Source organism: Mastigoproctus giganteus, chromosome 5 (assembly GCF_048544385.1).
Source record: "Mastigoproctus giganteus isolate SK-2022 chromosome 5, ASM4854438v1, whole genome shotgun sequence".
Classification (NCBI taxonomy): domain Eukaryota; kingdom Metazoa; phylum Arthropoda; class Arachnida; order Uropygi; family Thelyphonidae; genus Mastigoproctus; species Mastigoproctus giganteus.
The window spans coordinates 78,012,856-78,030,394 of record NC_143579.1 but is presented as its reverse complement, the minus strand read 5'-3'; the positions used below and the strand labels follow the sequence as shown (position 1 = coordinate 78,030,394).

At 36.1% G+C, this 17,539-nt stretch overlaps 1 protein-coding gene across 1 annotated transcript in view; it reads left to right on the top strand.

Annotated features, from left to right (window-relative positions):
* LOC150085511 (protein argonaute-2-like) overlaps nt 1–17,539 on the top strand; it is a 444,788-nt gene that overhangs the window by 325,850 nt on the left and 101,399 nt on the right. The window contains exon 15 of the mRNA XM_090373305.1: nt 2,658–2,748. Coding sequence (XP_090229431.1) covers nt 2,658–2,748 — 91 coding nt within the window. The remainder of the gene's footprint in view (nt 1–2,657; nt 2,749–17,539) is intronic.

The window sequence follows — 17,539 nt, the reverse complement described above, 5'->3', positions numbered from 1 at the left end:
AGCGAGTTATAAATTACTGGAATAAGTTGCCTTCATGGGTGGTAGAGGCCGACAGTTTGGGGAAATTCAAAGGTCATCTGGATAGTACTTTCGGGTAAGGGAAGCGCATAGGTTGATAGGATTAATTTCCTTTTTATTTAATTTTTAATTTCATTTTATTATTTTTATTTATATATTAATTATTATTATTTATTTATTTATTTAATTTTTGTTTTTATCATTGTTTTGTTCGGATTTTTTTTTTTTTTTTTTTTTTTTTTTGGCTGGTGCAGCATAAGCCATAGGCTTTCTTGCACCATACGGCCGTTACTAATACTAATACTAATACTAATAAACTATTGAAATACTTTTCTGTAGGATGCATGCCTACACAGACCTAGAACTTCACCAAAAAATCAGGTAATCCATGTAGTACCCAGTATCTGCTTCTTAGGCATAGTATATGAAAAAAATCATCATTCTCTCTCTCTCTCTCTCTCTCTCTCTCTCTCTCTCTCTCTCTCTCTCTCTCTCTCTCTCTCTCTCTGCTGTTTGTGGGTTGAAGGCTGAGAAGACAAGATACTTGTTGACATTATACTTGAATTTCCATAGATAGTAATTTTAAGGAAATAAATATGAAGGAAAATTGTACCAGAGAACAGAAATATAAAGGGTAATGAAGAAGTGGAAACGTTGGATATATGAGTTTGGAGTTGGACAGAAAATGGCGGTTGACTGATTGAGATGTGTTTGGACTGGTTTGGAGGGGGGGGTGGGGAATTACAGATGTCAGTTCAAAAGAACAGTGCCCATAGAAGTATCTATAGAAAAGGCATGCAGCAGGGACTGAATGTCTGAGACAGAGTGGAGAGACTTTGTAAGAGAGGTCATTAATTAGTGTCACTGTCCTCTTTTGAATGGACTCTAGAAGTTTCACAATATATTTATACATAGTCTAGACTCCTCCATAGCTTGAGGCTTATGCCCTAAACGCTTGAGTCTAAATACATGATACACCATCGGGCATCTTTCATATTGCGGAGTTATACTTCATAACTGTTTTGCCATCATTGCATCACTCAGGTACCCACCCACCCACCGAAGAAGGACGAAATATCCCTGAAACTGAGCCGTCTGGGTGGTGGTATCCATCTAAGAATAAGTAACATTAGTCTTCTCCTTAGGTGAAGCGTTATTTATTCGAAGTAGTGCAATATCATGGCAACTCATGAAGGTATTCACAATATGAGATATAACTTAAAACGATGCCATTTTACTAATATTCTGATTTATTCAGATATAGCTATGTATTTCTGATGCACTTGCACTATATTTATACATGGGCTAACCGAATCAGTATTGGCAAAGCAGTGCTCCATGTCACATAGTGAAAATAATTCATGACCCATGCTATTTTTTCAAGATCCTTGTCTGCAGACCAAGGGTTCAGGTTTAGGATGTCAAAATGTTGGACTGGCCAGCTCAGATCCAGGAATCGGTTTCATAACGCCTGTGGAATGAACTTTATTGCAAAATTAGGCTTGGACCCAAACGACTTTCTTTCAAATTGGCTCTGGCAGCTGCTTTGAAGAAGTTATGGAGGTGATTTCCAACTATCACTCACCAGAAGCTGATAGGAAGTATACTCAGATGGTTGAGGCCGTAATATGGGTCAAAGTGGCACTCTTACTGTATTAGGTGTTTGAATTAAAACCCTTTTTTGCCACTTTTGTATGTGTCTAAATACTTTTTGCCATATAGTGTTTTTGTGTGAGAGGCAAGGAATTGAATAGCATAGCATAGTGGCAAATAACTAAATGCAACACAATTTACAGTAGTGGGGGATTACAATATGTTGAATCAACAGAATCACATTTTGGGTGTGTGGATTCAATAAACAAGGATAGCAGTTTACAACTCTGACAGATGTCTTAGTTTATTCTTGTAAATTTGGTACGTAACTCTGCATTCTAGGCCTAAACTGATGTATTGTAAAATTTAGAACTTTAAAAATTGCATTACAAAAACCTGCATAACTTAGATATTGTAAGCTCCTTTACTTCTTCTTTGAAGGCAAAAATAAAATAAACCAAGCTAGAAACTTTAACTGCAATTAAATACTAGAGTTGAAATATGCCAAACACTAACTACATACTCACTGTTATGTTACCATTATGTTGCCTCTTGCTTTACCTGGAGGAGAGTAATACTCACCTCCTATTCTTACTTGAATTTTTTTGTTGGACAACATTAATGGTAGGTACATCTTCCTCTCTTGCTCGAACAGTTAATTAGTGTGTAATTTTCAGTTAAAATCTCTAATCATAAAAAGAAAAGATTCCCCCCCCCCCCCCCAAACCACATGTTGGAAGCAAACTTTATTTTATTAAGAATTTTTCACAAAGATTAATTTTTTTGCTATTTTTTTTGAACAGATAAATTGCTAAACTTGTGTATTGGATGCTTTGTGCTTTAATGTAAAAATCTATTTTTGAGTGAAAGCATGGTTTTAGTTTTGCCTTAAGTTTTGTTTTCAGTTGTGTATTTTTCTTTTCACCTTTAATTAGAGATTGAGCAAATTAGTTTCACAGTTTATCACAGTGACTCTCCATAATTATTCTTTTTCAAAATGGTGAGATTGTTTTAAATATCTAAATATATGTACATATTTGTTGCAGACCAAAAGTGTTCAGTGAACCTGTGATATTTCTCGGCGCTGATGTAACTCATCCTCCTGCTGGGGACAACAAAAAGCCTTCCATTGCAGCTGTAAGTACAGTTTAATTTTTTACTGCAACCTCTTTTAAGTAAGATTTGCATTCTACATATATGGTACATTTCATACACTCATATAAACATTAACGCTTTTATGCAATTCACAAAAACTTCAAACTGTTGGATGAGTGAGTGCATAATATATCTCAATTCAAATTATAATGTAAAGTAGGATCAAGGGAAATGTGTTTAAGGGCACTTGCATACAAATCTGTTTAGGCTGCCTCACACAAAAGTCATTTTTAGCATTAAGTTATGTAACCTATTGTTTTGCCAAGCAAAAATGAAACAGTGGAATTTGGCTGTTGATGAATCAAATTAGAGACAGCCAGCTGCACATGAGCATCCAAATAAAATTAGCATTCGTTCAATCCCTTTTTCAAATAGCCAAAGATATGGAATTCAAAAGATGTGGATTCATCTGTAATGGATTATTTAGACAATTCCCTTTTTATGCAACTAGAGGCACTGCGATGCATGCAATGCCACTTGCATCAAACCTGTATTGCATGGCTAGGCTCAAGTAGGCACACAGGTTTCCCAGTGTCCTTGCAACATATTGTGCAGCACTAGTCTTCATGTTAACAAGTGAATAATTTTGAGGACCATGTCATTTGTTCTATCTAGGAATTGTGGTATCATGGAGCAGAGTGCAGAACAAACGGTAAATTTTGTGGAAGACTACAGAAAATTCCCTGTTCTTTGGTACCCTGCTGATAAAAATAGGGAAATGAGATGAAGTGCTCTCCAGCAGTTAGGATCTAAGTACTCTATGGATTTAAAATTGGTTCTAAATAAAATTAAAAGCTTATAGTCTTATTTTTACTGAGAACATATGATACTTACAAATCCAGCTGGTTTGTTTATAAATGTTTTCTGTTTGTAGTGGAGGGAGCTGAGCTAAGGGCCAGAAATGAAACAGTGTGGTAAAGCACACCCTTCATTTCACATAAAATAATTCATGAAATTATTTCAAATCATTTTAGAATCATTACTAGATGTTCTCTGGAGATTTTTTTATCCTGTTGTCATTCTCAGTAGCCTTCTTCCAAGCACTTCTATCAATGAGTCCTCATCTGTGTTTTCCTGGTGGGCAGTACAGTTGTCTCGAGGCCACGTTTCTTCTTAAAAAGTTGTGTAGAAATTGTAAGCAAGCACAATATCTTTGGCTGTAGAAATTTTAACTGCTAATGGCTTACAAAATATTTTGAACACTGATGCCAACAAACGAAATGCATTTTCCACAATACAGCATGTTGTTGACAACTGATAATTATTTACTCTTCTTGGAGATCCTTTGGAAGATCTGTAGAAAATGGTTTCATGATGTGAGTTGTAAGCAGAAATGTGTCATCAGCCACTAGTACATATGGAGTAAACAAATCAGTGCCTCGCAGCTCAGTCGGCTCTGGCAACTGCAATTCCCCATTGTTAAGCAAATTTAAAAAATAAAAGTAATTTACATCTACAACCGTAAGCAAAATAATACCGTATGTCCCCTTAAAAGTTATAATAAGAGCTAACACTATTTTCCAGGGATTGCATGTTTCCCATGAAGCGTCCCCAGGCAATGAGGGAAATTCCATTTGTCGAGAACTGAAATAATAATAAAAATAATAAAAAATATTAGTGTTTACTATGTATAAAACTCCCATTTAGGAACTCTGAAATAGTAGTTATGATTTTTCACTTTTCAGATGACTGAAGATGATACCAAAGATATTACTCTCAAAACTGACACTGAGAAACAACTGAATATTTGAAAATACCTCTCATTCATGGAACCATAGCCTGCACAACAGGATAGGCCAAAATGGAAAAATGACCTGCACATTGAAGAAGCTTGTGATTTATTAAAAACAGTAAAAATAAGATTAAAAAAAGTGATCATTTTCTAGACTATACCAGAAGAGTAGCAAGAAAAGTAACATGCCTTGTATGAACAGCAAAAGGCATGCAACCCTAAACATATGCTTCTTGCACCTTAATAAGTGAAAGAATTAACATATGTTGTTGCAGCAGCAACATAAGTGAAAGAATTAACATATGTTGCTGCTGTTATTGTTGTTATTTTGGTTTTTAAGAGCATTAGCAACTAAGGCCATATTGCTCCGGGGATATGTGGTGGTCATTCCCTGACCTCTCCGCATCCTCCGTATTTGGTGGTCACAGGCTTGAACCCCGGTCTAATCAAGAAGCGTGTGCTACGCACTGTTGCTCCTGCCCATCTAGCTACAGAGGTGCCCATATGTTGCTGCATGCAACAACACATGTGACATTGCATGAACAAAAGGCACTTTGTAAATGTAGCTTAAGAGAATTATCCAACCTCTTCCATCAAATTGTGCATGATATAGTCTTGACTAGGTTTGCTATCTATGGATTAGCACCTGCCTAAATCTTGTGAATCCCTTCTTCCTTTACAGTTTTCTGCACTTATAACACATCATATTTATAATTTGATTAGAAATATAAGATGTGTTATAAGTATAATAATCTTGATAAGTATAATTTGATTGCCCACAGCATGTCTGTTCTTAAACACTAACTGACAGTGGTCTGTTCTGTCAATATTTTGGACATAAGCAATATCCTTGAAATTTGAGTCCAAATAGGTTTCCATCAAACCTGCCTAGTATAATTGAATTTCTGCACTACTGAAAAGGATACCCCATCATATGTTATGATCTCCTCTACAGATTAACTCGGGAAAAAAAAAAAAAAAGTCAAAAACAACATTAAAAAATACAATTCACATATTGCTTGCAATTATTTTGTTCTTTATCTTTGTTCAGAAAGAGAATAAGGACTGTAAGCAGCATGCAAGTTGTGTTTGTCAGCAGTTGATGTCAAGAGGAAATCATAACATATGGCCAAGTCCTCTCTACATTTAATTAAAAATTCTTAATGAATATTTATGTACACAGAAAGACATTAATTTTTTTCTGTTACATATCTTATCAAATGTATATATCATGAGTATGAAAACTTATAAATAGGATCAGAAACCAAGAAATATTGTTCAAGGTTTAGGCCTAAATGGATGTCAGATGAACTAATGAGGCATGTGGCAGAGAAGAAAAATGCATGGGATACATACAAATTAACATGTGACACAGAAGCCTATGATAGATAACCAAGTTACAAAGGAGGTTAGGCAGGCGAAGGCAGATTACGAGAGATCCTTGGCAAGGGATGCGAAGAAAAACAGCAAAGAGTTCTTTACTTATGTAAACTCTAGAAGGAAGGGGATGAATCAGATTGGTCCACTTGATATTGATGGGTCAACTATTGATGACCCTGCTCAGGTAGCTAACAAACTAAATGAATATTTTGCATCGACATTCACACATGAGGAGTTATTCAGCGAGGGGAATGCCAGAGGTGTATTCAACTCTAGCAGTAAGCTAGAGAATCTTGTAATAACTGAGAGTAAAGTGGAGGAGAAATTGTTGAAGATAAACACAAGAAAGGCACCTGGGGTGGATGGGATCTATCCAGTTATATTAAAGGAGGCAGGAAAGGAAGTAAGCAAACCCTTAGCCATAATTATGAGAGCTTCCTTGGACTCAGGGGAGGTACCCATGGACTGGAGATGTGCAAATGTGACCCCAATTCACAAGGGAGGATCAAAGTCTGACACAAGTAATTATAGACCTGTGAGTTTAACTTCTGTTCCCGGAAAATTAATGAGGCACTGGTTAAAGAAGCACTGCAGGATCATCTAGACAAGACTTCAGTTATAGCTCGGACACAGCATGGTTTTGTTAAGGGGAAGTCTTGCCTGACTAATTTGATTGGATACTATGATGCAGTCACAAAAGAACTGGATGCAGGGAATAACTTTGATATTATATACTTGGATCTTAGAAAGGCTTTTGATACTGTTGCACATAGAAGACTGCTGCACAAATTGGAGCAGTGTGGCATTGGAGGCAAATTGCTGCTATGGATAAAGAGGTGGTTGAGGGGGAGAAGACAGAAAGTGGTAATCAATGGACTAATGTTATTAGTGGAGTCCCTCGGGGTTCAGTATTGGGTCCTTGATTGTTTTCTGTATTTATAAATGATATTGATGATGGTACATCAAGCTTAATGTCCAAGTTTGCAGACGATACGAAGGTTGGCAGGGTTGTCAAGGACACTACTGACACTATGCTGCTGCAACAGGATCTGGAAAGGTTGAGCAGATGGGCTGAGAGGTGGCAAATGAAGTTTAACATTGACAAATGTAAAGTACTACATATGGGAAACAGCAACCCCAGAGCAACGTATGAACTCTGTGGTACTACACTGACAGTGGTAGAGAATGAAAGGGACCTGGGGGTGGTTGTGCAGACAGGCTGCAAGAATAGCTCATGGTGTATTGTCAATGATATATAGGAATTTTTCTAGCAGGGATAAGGAGGTGATTATTCCCTTGTATAAGGCAATGGTCAGGCCACACCTAGAGTACTGTATATAGGCCTGGAGGCCTCATTTCAAGAAGGATGTAGAGCTGCTGGAATGAGTACAGAGAAGGGCAACAAGATTAGTGAATGGAACAAAGGGGTGCTCTTACGAAGAAAGGCTTAAGTTTTGCGAATTACAGTGTCTGGAGACTAGGCACCAGCGAGGCGATCTGATAGAGGTGTACAAATCCTTGAATGGTTTGAGCATGCTCAATGCTGATGGGATTCTTCCTCTTGCTCAGAATAATCACCTGAGAGGGCATAAATTCAAATTGAGGAAAGACAGATGTAGGATAGATGTGCAGAAATTTGCCTTTAGCCAGCGGGTAGTTGGTAGGTGGAATAGACTTCCATCCCTGGTGAAGTGGAAGTGGGGTTTTTTTTTTTTTTTTTTTTTTTGGCTGATGCTGCATAAGCTTGCTTTCTTGCATCAAATGCCTCTACTAATGCTATTCTTAGATTTGCAAAATAAGGAACTGATATAATGAAAGGAAATAATGATAACTTTATTTTCTTACATAAAACTCACTTATAACCTAATACAACATACTCTAAGTAGTCATGCAGTTTATGTTAAATTTCCCTACTGAGGCTGTACCACTTTTTCATGAAACATATTAAAGAAAGCATTTGCCTTCTGAATAAACCCAGTTAATGACCCATTCCATAATAATCTCAGGTCTTCTGCAGCCACCCAAGTTGAAAGATGTTTAAAGCCATTTGCATGTGATTCATATGCACTTGAATATGAATTTTTTTAATGTGTGGCTAAGCATCAGAAAACAAAAATAATGTTGATAATTAATAGTGTTAGTTATATATATTGATAGCTAACTTTTTCTTAATGAACAATTCACAAGTACAGGTCAATGTTGGAAAAAAAAAGTTGTGAGCCTTATCAATCAATTTGGCCCTGGATTGATTGTGCAAGGCTTATGGGGTAGAATTTTTTTCAGCGTGGTCTGTGCTTGTTAACAGAAGAGACTGCTTCTATAGGGATGGGATACCCTTAAATAGAAAGGGTGCAAGAATATTTGCTGATGCTATTGAGGTAGTGTTAGGTGGGTTGGAAAACTGCTATCTTGTGGGGATTCACAGAGGTTAAGGTGATTCTTGCACTGCTTCTATTAGAATAAGCAGTGGCATGGAGCAAGGGGTGCTAGGGGTTTCGGGGACTGATGGCAGTCATCATGAAACAAATAAATATATGGAATGTGTTAGGGTAACTAAGAATACGAATAGGTGCGTGTATACCAATGCTGGAAGTATAGTAAATAAATTTGATGAATTTGAAGTGTTGGTCAAGACATCAAAGGCAGATATTGTTGGGATATCAGAGACATGGTGTCACACAGATATCAGGAATGCAGAATTGGAATTTGAGGAGTACATTGTGTACAGAAAGGATAGACAGGATAGGAAGGGAGGAGGGGTTATGCTGTTAATTAGGAAAAAACATAAAATCAAAAGAAGTGCATCCAGTTGACATAGATGGACAGTACACTGTTGAGTCAGTTTGGTGTGACATAAGCACTGGAAAATCAAAAATAAGTGGAGTGTGTTATAGGCCTAATGACTTAAATGAGTACAACAAACAATTGTACAGAGAAATAGTGGGCTAGTAAATCAGAATGTCTTATAATGGGGGATTTTAACTTCCCAGATATTGACTGGAATTTGTGGGTTGGTCACTCACACACTAGGAAGACTTTTGTGGATTTATTGGATGATTGTTTTCTGCAGCAGCATGTTCAAGAGGCAACCAGAGAGGATAATACCCTTGATCTGGTTATCAGCAGTAATCATTCGTGTATTGAGAATTTGCAGATAAAGGAACCACTAGGTGGCAGTGATCACAGTGAACTGTTGGGGTAATTTACTTAAAGATATAATTACCATCATGGGTTAAAGGAAAGGGTTTTTGTTTCCGTAAAGGCGAGTACAGTGGTCTCCGACAGTTTTTAAATTCTGTACAGTGGGATCAACTGACGATGTTACCAACAGTAAATTCTAAGTGGGAAGCATTCAAGGAATTAATCATGGAAGCTACTAAAAGTTTCATACCTATTAAGAAATATTGTTCAAGGTTTAGGCCTAAATGGTTGGCAAATGAACTAATGAGACTCGTAGCAGAGAAGAAAAACGCATGGGATGCATATAAATTATCAGGCAACATAGAAGCCTATGGCAGATATAAGCTAGTCTGTAATCAAGACACAAAGGAGATTAGGCAAGCAAAGGCAAATTACGAGAAATCTTTTGCAAAGAATGCTAAGAAAAACAGCAAGGATTTCTTTACTTATATAAACTCTAAAAGGAAGGAGGTGAATCAGATTGGTCAACTTTATATCGATGGTTCGATTGTTAATGATCCTTCTCAGATAGCAACTGAATGAGTATTTTGCATCTACATTCACACATGAGTTATTTAGGAACGAAAATACCAAAAAGTTATCAAATTGTAGCAGGGTGCTTAATGATTTTGTAATAACTGAGAACAAAGTGGAGGAGAAATCGTTGAAGTTAAACATAAGAAAGGCACCTGTGGTGTATGGGATCTGTCCAGTTATATATATGTGTATATATATATATATATATATATTTTTTTTTTTTTTTTTTTTTTGATTTGGTAGTTGTTGGCGCATCGGCTTCTGTGGCCATATTGCACCTCCCAAGGTTTTTGCAGTACTTTGATCCAAGCCCGAGGCGGGAATCGAACCCGCGACCTTTGGGTTGCCGGGCAGGTACTTTACCCACTCGGCTAGCCCGGTTGGCCCCAGTTATATTAAAGGAGGTGGCAAATGAACTAAGCAAACCCTTGGCCATAATTATGAGAGCATCCTTGGACTCAGGGGAGGTCCCCATGGACTGTAGATGTGTAGATGTATCCCCAATTCACAAAGGGTGATCGAAGGTGACACGAGTAATTACAGACAGGTTAGTTTAATTTCTGTTCCAGGTGAAATAGAGTCACTGGTTAAAGATGCATTGCAGATGGATCATCTAGACAAGACTGCAGCAATAATTCAGATACAGCATGAGTTTGTTAAGGGAAAATCTTGTCTGACAAATTTGATTGGATACTATAATGTGGTTACAGAGGAAGTGGATGCAAAAAAACAATTTTGATATCATATGCAGGCAGTTCTTGCTTTACGAGTTCCCGGGGCTTACAAGGTTTTTTTTTTTTTTTTTTTCCCCCCTTCTTCAAGTATCAACAAAATCGAAAATATGAACATTAATTGCAAAAAAATGAATGTTAAACTTTCATAAATACCGCATTTCAAACCACGCACATAGCTGTACAATACAGTGTGCCCCGCTTTACGATATTAATCCGTGACCATTGTAATTTGAACCCAATAACACATTGTTTTTTTTTTTTTTTTTTTTGGTAATTCATTCCGCAACCTCGGAAGTTCAAATTTTTGCTGTATAACTCCCTAAAAGGTCATTTTTATAGTGTAAATTGTATTAGTTACCAATTCAAATCATTAAATGCACTACACTTTCATCGTTATCATATGTTATAAGAACCAATTTTGAACAGCTTTATGTGTGATATTTTTCTAAAGCACATTTCTGGAAGTCACGACCAAACAATAAAAACAATTTGCACTTTCCGGTTTATTGGGCTTCTCTGTTACTGCAAGCAATTATAAATGGGTAGTAAACTCAATGTTACTGCATTTGTGAAAATGCCGATAGCTGGAATTGTGTGGATTTTTTTCGTTATTATGATGAAATGTGTTTATCTTTTACTGAAATTTTCAATCGTATAAAAACAAATTTTCAGAATCTTCTCTTCATTTTTTTTTTTAAACTTTGTAAACTTGATACTCCACACAAATCATGTTAGTTGCAAATTGTGCATTCTGTTAAAAAATGCTTATGCATGCTATTGAAATTTATAAAGAAAAGAGATTATCTTGGAAATAAATGCCTCTTGAAGCATTTCTGAAGACGACTCCTTGGGCAACAAACAGAGTGCCGAGCCAATAATGAGTGATCAACGAGTGTGCATTTAGTCATTGATGATGAAGAATAAACATTCTTTAACTTTTGTAAGTTATAAATCATTTCTCTGTTGTTATAATTTGCTTGATTGTACAGGCTATGTTTTCATTTCTTTGGAAAATCAATCATTGTTTAAACATAAACTAATTAGCTAACTAATTTCATTGTTGATAATGTAACCCTTATTTTTAACATTATGTATAGTGGAAATAAATTCTCCCTTTCCGAGCATGCGCTAGGAACGAATAACTCGTAACGTTGAGACTTACCTGTACTTGTATTTCAGAAAAGCTCTTGACACTGTTACGCATGGAAGACTACTGTACAAATTGGAGCAGAATGGTGTTAAGGGTAAGTTGCTGCAATGGATAAAAGGGTGGGTGAATGGGAGAAGACAGAGGATGGTAATCAATGTACGCTGCTCTTCGTGGACTAATGTTATTAGTGGAGTCCCACAGGGTTTGGTGTAGGGCCCACTGTTGTTTTGTATATTTATGAATGATATTGATGAAGGTATATCAGACTTAGTGTCGAAGTTTGTAGATGATACAAAGGTTGGCAGGGTTGTTAATGACACTAATGGCAGTGTGCTACTGCAACAGGATCTAGAAAATTTGGGCAGATGGGGTGAGAAGTGCCAACTGAAGTTTAACATTGAAACATGCAAAGTACTGCATATGGGTAGAAGTAGCCCCAGAGAAACATACCAACCGTGTGGTACGTTTTATTATTCCTTTTATTATTATTCTTTTAAAGTTGTACGACTTGTTATACAAATTTATAACAAGTAATATAATGAAAATATCACAATTTGCAAGTTTTTTTTTTTTTAAATATAAACATTAAAATAAATTTTTTTAAACATACAAAATCCAAAATGTATAGGCTATACTAGGCTACTAACCCTTAAGTTGCTAACTACAGTAAACCCCCACTATTCGCGGGGGTTACGTTCCTGAGAAATGCCGTTAATACCGAAAACGCGAATACTGAGTTATGGCTCCCATGGTAATAAAGGGATTCCGTTCCAAAGTACGAAATATATAAGAAAAACTAGTCTAAAATTTTGTCTATGTATGTATTATATGTACCTTCATAATATGACTATGTAATATACAGTACATAGTGAAATGCAAGCATATGGCATCGAAATGAAAATAAGAAACAATTAATATTAAATGTAATATTTATTAGAAATTTCAAACAAATTTTTCAAACTAGCGCCTTTCTAGATAAAAAACTTATCCAGCCAGTGCTATCAACAGTTTTGCTAAAGAGTTGATAAAGGAGTTTTGCCTTTTCACAAATGATGAGTGAACTTGACGGAATTTTTTATTTTGAGTTCGGTCTTCTATCCACAGATTTAAAGCCTTTTCCATTTTTTTCTAATTTAACATCACGATTTAGAGCAAATTTTTGAAGCAATTAGTGTGTTTTCACAGCCACTACGGCAGATTTTTTTCCCCGATTTCTTGATTGATCGTACCGTTGACTCATTGATTTTATAATGTTTTGCCACTGAGGAGACACTTTCACCATTAGAAATTTTTCAAATAACTCAATTTTATTCGCTAATGTCATCATCATCTTCTTTGATCTTTTCACATTTCCCTTGTTATTCGTAGCCATATTTTTGTACGGGTTAGAAAGAACTTGTCCACAATAAAGTCACTTTCTTCCATTAACACACTCAAAAAAGTGTTTTACACTGCAAAACAGTAGATTTATCACTTGTGTAAGCATATCAGTTTATAAATTGATAAATTTATAAGCATATAAATTAAAAGCAAATTTTAATTCAGTATGTGTTATGCATGACAAGCGCATAAAACATACTGAATAAGAATTAGCGAGAAACATCCACGCTCGCAATTTTGTTACCCCTCTCCCCCCACCCACTGAGCACTGTTTTGCCCGTAAAAGATAATTTTAGCCACACCCATGTTTTTTTATGGCGGAAAATGTTCACGGCACTTTAAAATTCACATTTTTTCATTTTATATTAAATCAGCAACCGCGAATAGCGGGGGTTTACTGTTCTTTCCATCACATTGCGATGCCTGTATCCACTCCAAATGTTTTGGAGTTAATCTCCTTCTGTCATCTGCTAATATTCACTTGTAAGCAGAGAAGGACCTCTCAACATTACAAGATGTGATCGGGGCAAAATTAAATGCCTTAATGACATCGGAAGCTAGAGGAAGTCCTACAAAGGCCGTATCCTCTAAAACTTGGGAAATTTTGCATATGGTAGGATAAGCCGGGTTTCTAGCTTTTTCTCTGGTTTCCCCCAGAACTTGTTTCAAACGATTAAGAGCTGTACTCTTGAGGGCACCTTAATTAAGGAAGACCTTTTTAGTCAGTGATATCGGCTGGTCAACATCTTTATATTCCAAACGTACTTGTTCTGCTACACGGTGAAGACCATGGGCTAAACAAATAAGATGTATCGTGCTCGGAAAAAATACCTCCAGTGCTTTCCCGGCTTTGAGCATGCAGGCTGCTGAATCCATTATTAAAAGAAGAAAATGATCACTTTTTACACTTTCAAGCGATGAAATACCTGAAACAAATAAGTAATTTTATATTAATTTAATTTATCATTTTATGGATTACACATTTACAGTTTTAAATAATAAGTTTAATTTTAACCGCGTAGGCTCCCATTCCAATGTAGCAACAATTACATGATTAGTTTTATCCAGAACCTCTGATGCAAGGAGATACGATTTAGACAGTTCATCTGAATCAAGCTTTCCGACTGATTTTATCAGTCGGAAAGCTTGATTCAATTTCTCACTGATTTTATTAAATAATAAATTATTTAATAAAATCAGTGAGAGCATACCGATTTATAGCAGTCCTCAAGGTAATTTTTCTGTAACGTTGATTCGTCAGGAATTTTTTGGGAGCAGTTTCCAAGAAGCTTTTGAAGACTTTGTTCCAAGGAATGTTTGCGGCAACCATTGCTTGGCATAAATTGGCAAAGAATGGATCTGGTGTTTTATAGTTTTCTGCAGTAAGCAGCTGCTGTGTAGTACACACCCCTGAAATTCTCCTTCTCCTTACATTAGCTTCATACAAAGCAGTACCGTTATGCTGTTGTAATTGGGATACTTTCACGCACAGAACCTTAAAACTGTATTTACATGTTTATTTAAGATTATTTATAATGAAAAATTATTATTATTTTCTGATTTATATGAAAAATTGTATGAAAAAACTAAATATGCATGAGCATTAAATTTGGAATGTCCATATATCCAAGCATCCAAAAATAAAAATTATGATAGATCTATTACCAGGTAATTAATTAATTTACTTAATAGTAGTGCGAATCAGTTCGTCTCTATCTTGTAGTGTGCTCTTCCTTCAAGACGAGTTGCCCATGTATTGTACTACTCGAATAAGTAACGCTTCACTAATAGAGAAGACTATCGTTACTTGTCTTACCACCGCCCACCAATGAAAAGCCAACTAGCTTTGAAACAGTGCCGTCTGGGTGGTGGTACTCACTGAGAATAAGTAACAATAGTCTTCTCTATTAATGAAGTGTTACTTATTCAAGTAGTACAATACATGGACAACTCGTTGTGAAGGAAGAGCACAATTTGAGATACAGACGAAATGATGCCCTTCACACTACTATCGTAATTGTTCTTTAAGAGTTATCAATGGTGTATCTACACAAATATATATATATATATATATTACTTAATTTACATACCTCTTTATTGCACGCATTGCATTATATTATTTGTTCCATCCTTTTGGTGTGTCTTTAGACTCTTTTAATCACAGAAGAAATCCATTTTCTAAAAAGCTCAATTTTGGCTTCATTTTGCCAACAGCTGAAGTTTCTACTGTATAAAATAAGTTGAACGAATAATTCATTGAACTCAGTATAAGGCAAAACTGCTGTAACGTTTTAAATTATAGCTAAAATGATACTACTGCGTCGTTGTGAGTGGCTAAAGAGCCAATGAAAATAACTTTGGGATTTAGCCGCTCGTGCCTGCCCACGCTGGAATGTGAAATGATTAAATGTAGATTCCCATGGTTTTTTAGAAATATATTTTAAATCAATTTTATAAATAATTTGTCGGTTATCGTAAGACAAAATATGAAAATTTTATGTCAAAGTATATAAGATGCTATTAAATATGATTTTTTTGAAATTATGACCTAATGTGTAAAATATGATAAAATATGAAATTACAAACACCCCTTTTTAGGATCCTCAGACCATGTTGCATGGACATGCAACATGGTCTAAGTTTCATGCCTTTTTGTAAAAGAAAAATGAATATGATAATACATAAAAATCCAAACCCTAATAATAACTGTATGACAGAAGGTATATTCCCAAAAATATGGAAAAAATCTGTATTAAGATTAATTCTCAAAAATCCCGAGAAAAACCCCCTACCGATCTCAAATCATATAGACCAATAGTCCTACTCCCTGTACTAGGGAAAATATACAAAAAGACTAATATATAACAGATTAGCCCAATACTACACAGAAGCAGGTTTACATTCCAAACTAGCCGGGTGGAAGGAGCAGCAGTGCTTCTTGATTAGACTGGGGTTCGAGCCCATCACCACCAAATTCGGAGGATGCGGAAAGGTCAGGGAATGACCACCGCACATTCCCAGAGCAATATGGCCTTAGTTGCTAATGCTCCTAAATAACAAACAAACAAAACATTCCAACAATCAATATGGTTTTTGATTGTTGGATTTCATCAAGGGGATGCATAGGCTGGTCACTGAGTGAAAGAGTGAATTTGGAATTATGGTAAAAGGGATTAAATTTCAGTTTTGGTGAAAGAAAGATGGACCTATCACGAGGGAAAGAGAGTAAATGAGTATTATGGTGAATGGGAATGAATGGAAGAGCAAATGTAATTGGCTGAAAGAATACAGTTAATAATAACTTACATCACTTTATATATACTAACAAACATTTACTAATGACACAAACACTATCACTACATTCTCCCCAGGCCTGCAAAAAACTTGCAGCTAGGCCAGCACCACAACTGAAGAATAACAGTAAGTTTAGGTGCCCAGAGAGTGCAGTGCAGAAAGCAAAAGACAAACAAATGAAATGAAAGCCAGAAGAATGAATGAGGATGTAAGTGTGTGAGAAAAAGAACACAAACCATAAATGTTATTATTAAGTTCACACTAACCCTAGTTTTAATCTTTTGTATTCTTTCTCATTTAGCTTAATTATTAAGCATTAGTATTTAAATTACATTACATACCATTGCATTCGCCCATGCTGTGGGAGAAAGAGATGAATAATTGAGTCGGGGGGGGGGGGGGATATATATATTCTAAACTATAAAAAAAAAAGTATAAAAATAGAATGCAAGTAGAGTGAAAATGCAAATTATGAATGAAGTAGATGTGTATCCCTCCTCCTGGTAGGTTCCCCACTGCCAGCTAACATATCCCACCCCCAGGGGAGGATGGGCAGTTTGACCTTTTTTCTTTTCTTTCCCCACTCCTCTTTTTTTTTTTTTTATATATATATATATATAATATATATATATATATATATATATATATATATATATAGGTTTTTCCACTGAAATCCTTGGAAATTAGGTGGTGGAGCCTGCCTGAGTACTTAAATAATCTACTGGGTGCTTGACCCGCCTCCTCGTGGCATAGTGTGGGTAACAGTGTGTCCTCCCAACAGCTAAATGGTCAGAGAAACAAGAGAACATAACACTACACAACAAGCCACTCCCTACACACTTTTTAAATCTCTGACCTCCACAGAGTTTGAATACAACGTGGAGATGGGGGAAACCTCTGGTGTCATCAGACAACTAATACATTTTACACTGTATAAGGCAATGGTCAGGCCACGCCTTGAGTACTGCATACAGATCTGGAGGCCTAATTTTAGGAAGGATGTAGATTTGCTTGAGTGTGTACAGAGAGGGGCAACAAGATTAGTGAGGGGAATGAAGGGGGTCCTCTTACCAAGAGAGGCTTAAGTTCTGCAAATTGCACCTGCGAGGTGATCTGATTGAGATGTATAGTACCTTGAATGGGTTGAGCATGCTGAATTCTGATAGGATTCTTCCGCTTGCTCAGATTAAGAACCTAAGGGGGCATAAATTCAAATTGAGGAGAGACAGCTATAGATTAGATTTGCCTTTAGCCAGTGGGTGGTTAATTGCTGGAACAAACATCACATGCCACTATTACTATTTTGGCAGTACATTTTAAGATTTTTTGAAATAAACCTAAATAATAATTTTTTAATGATACTATAAAAATTGTTTTTAGTGCACA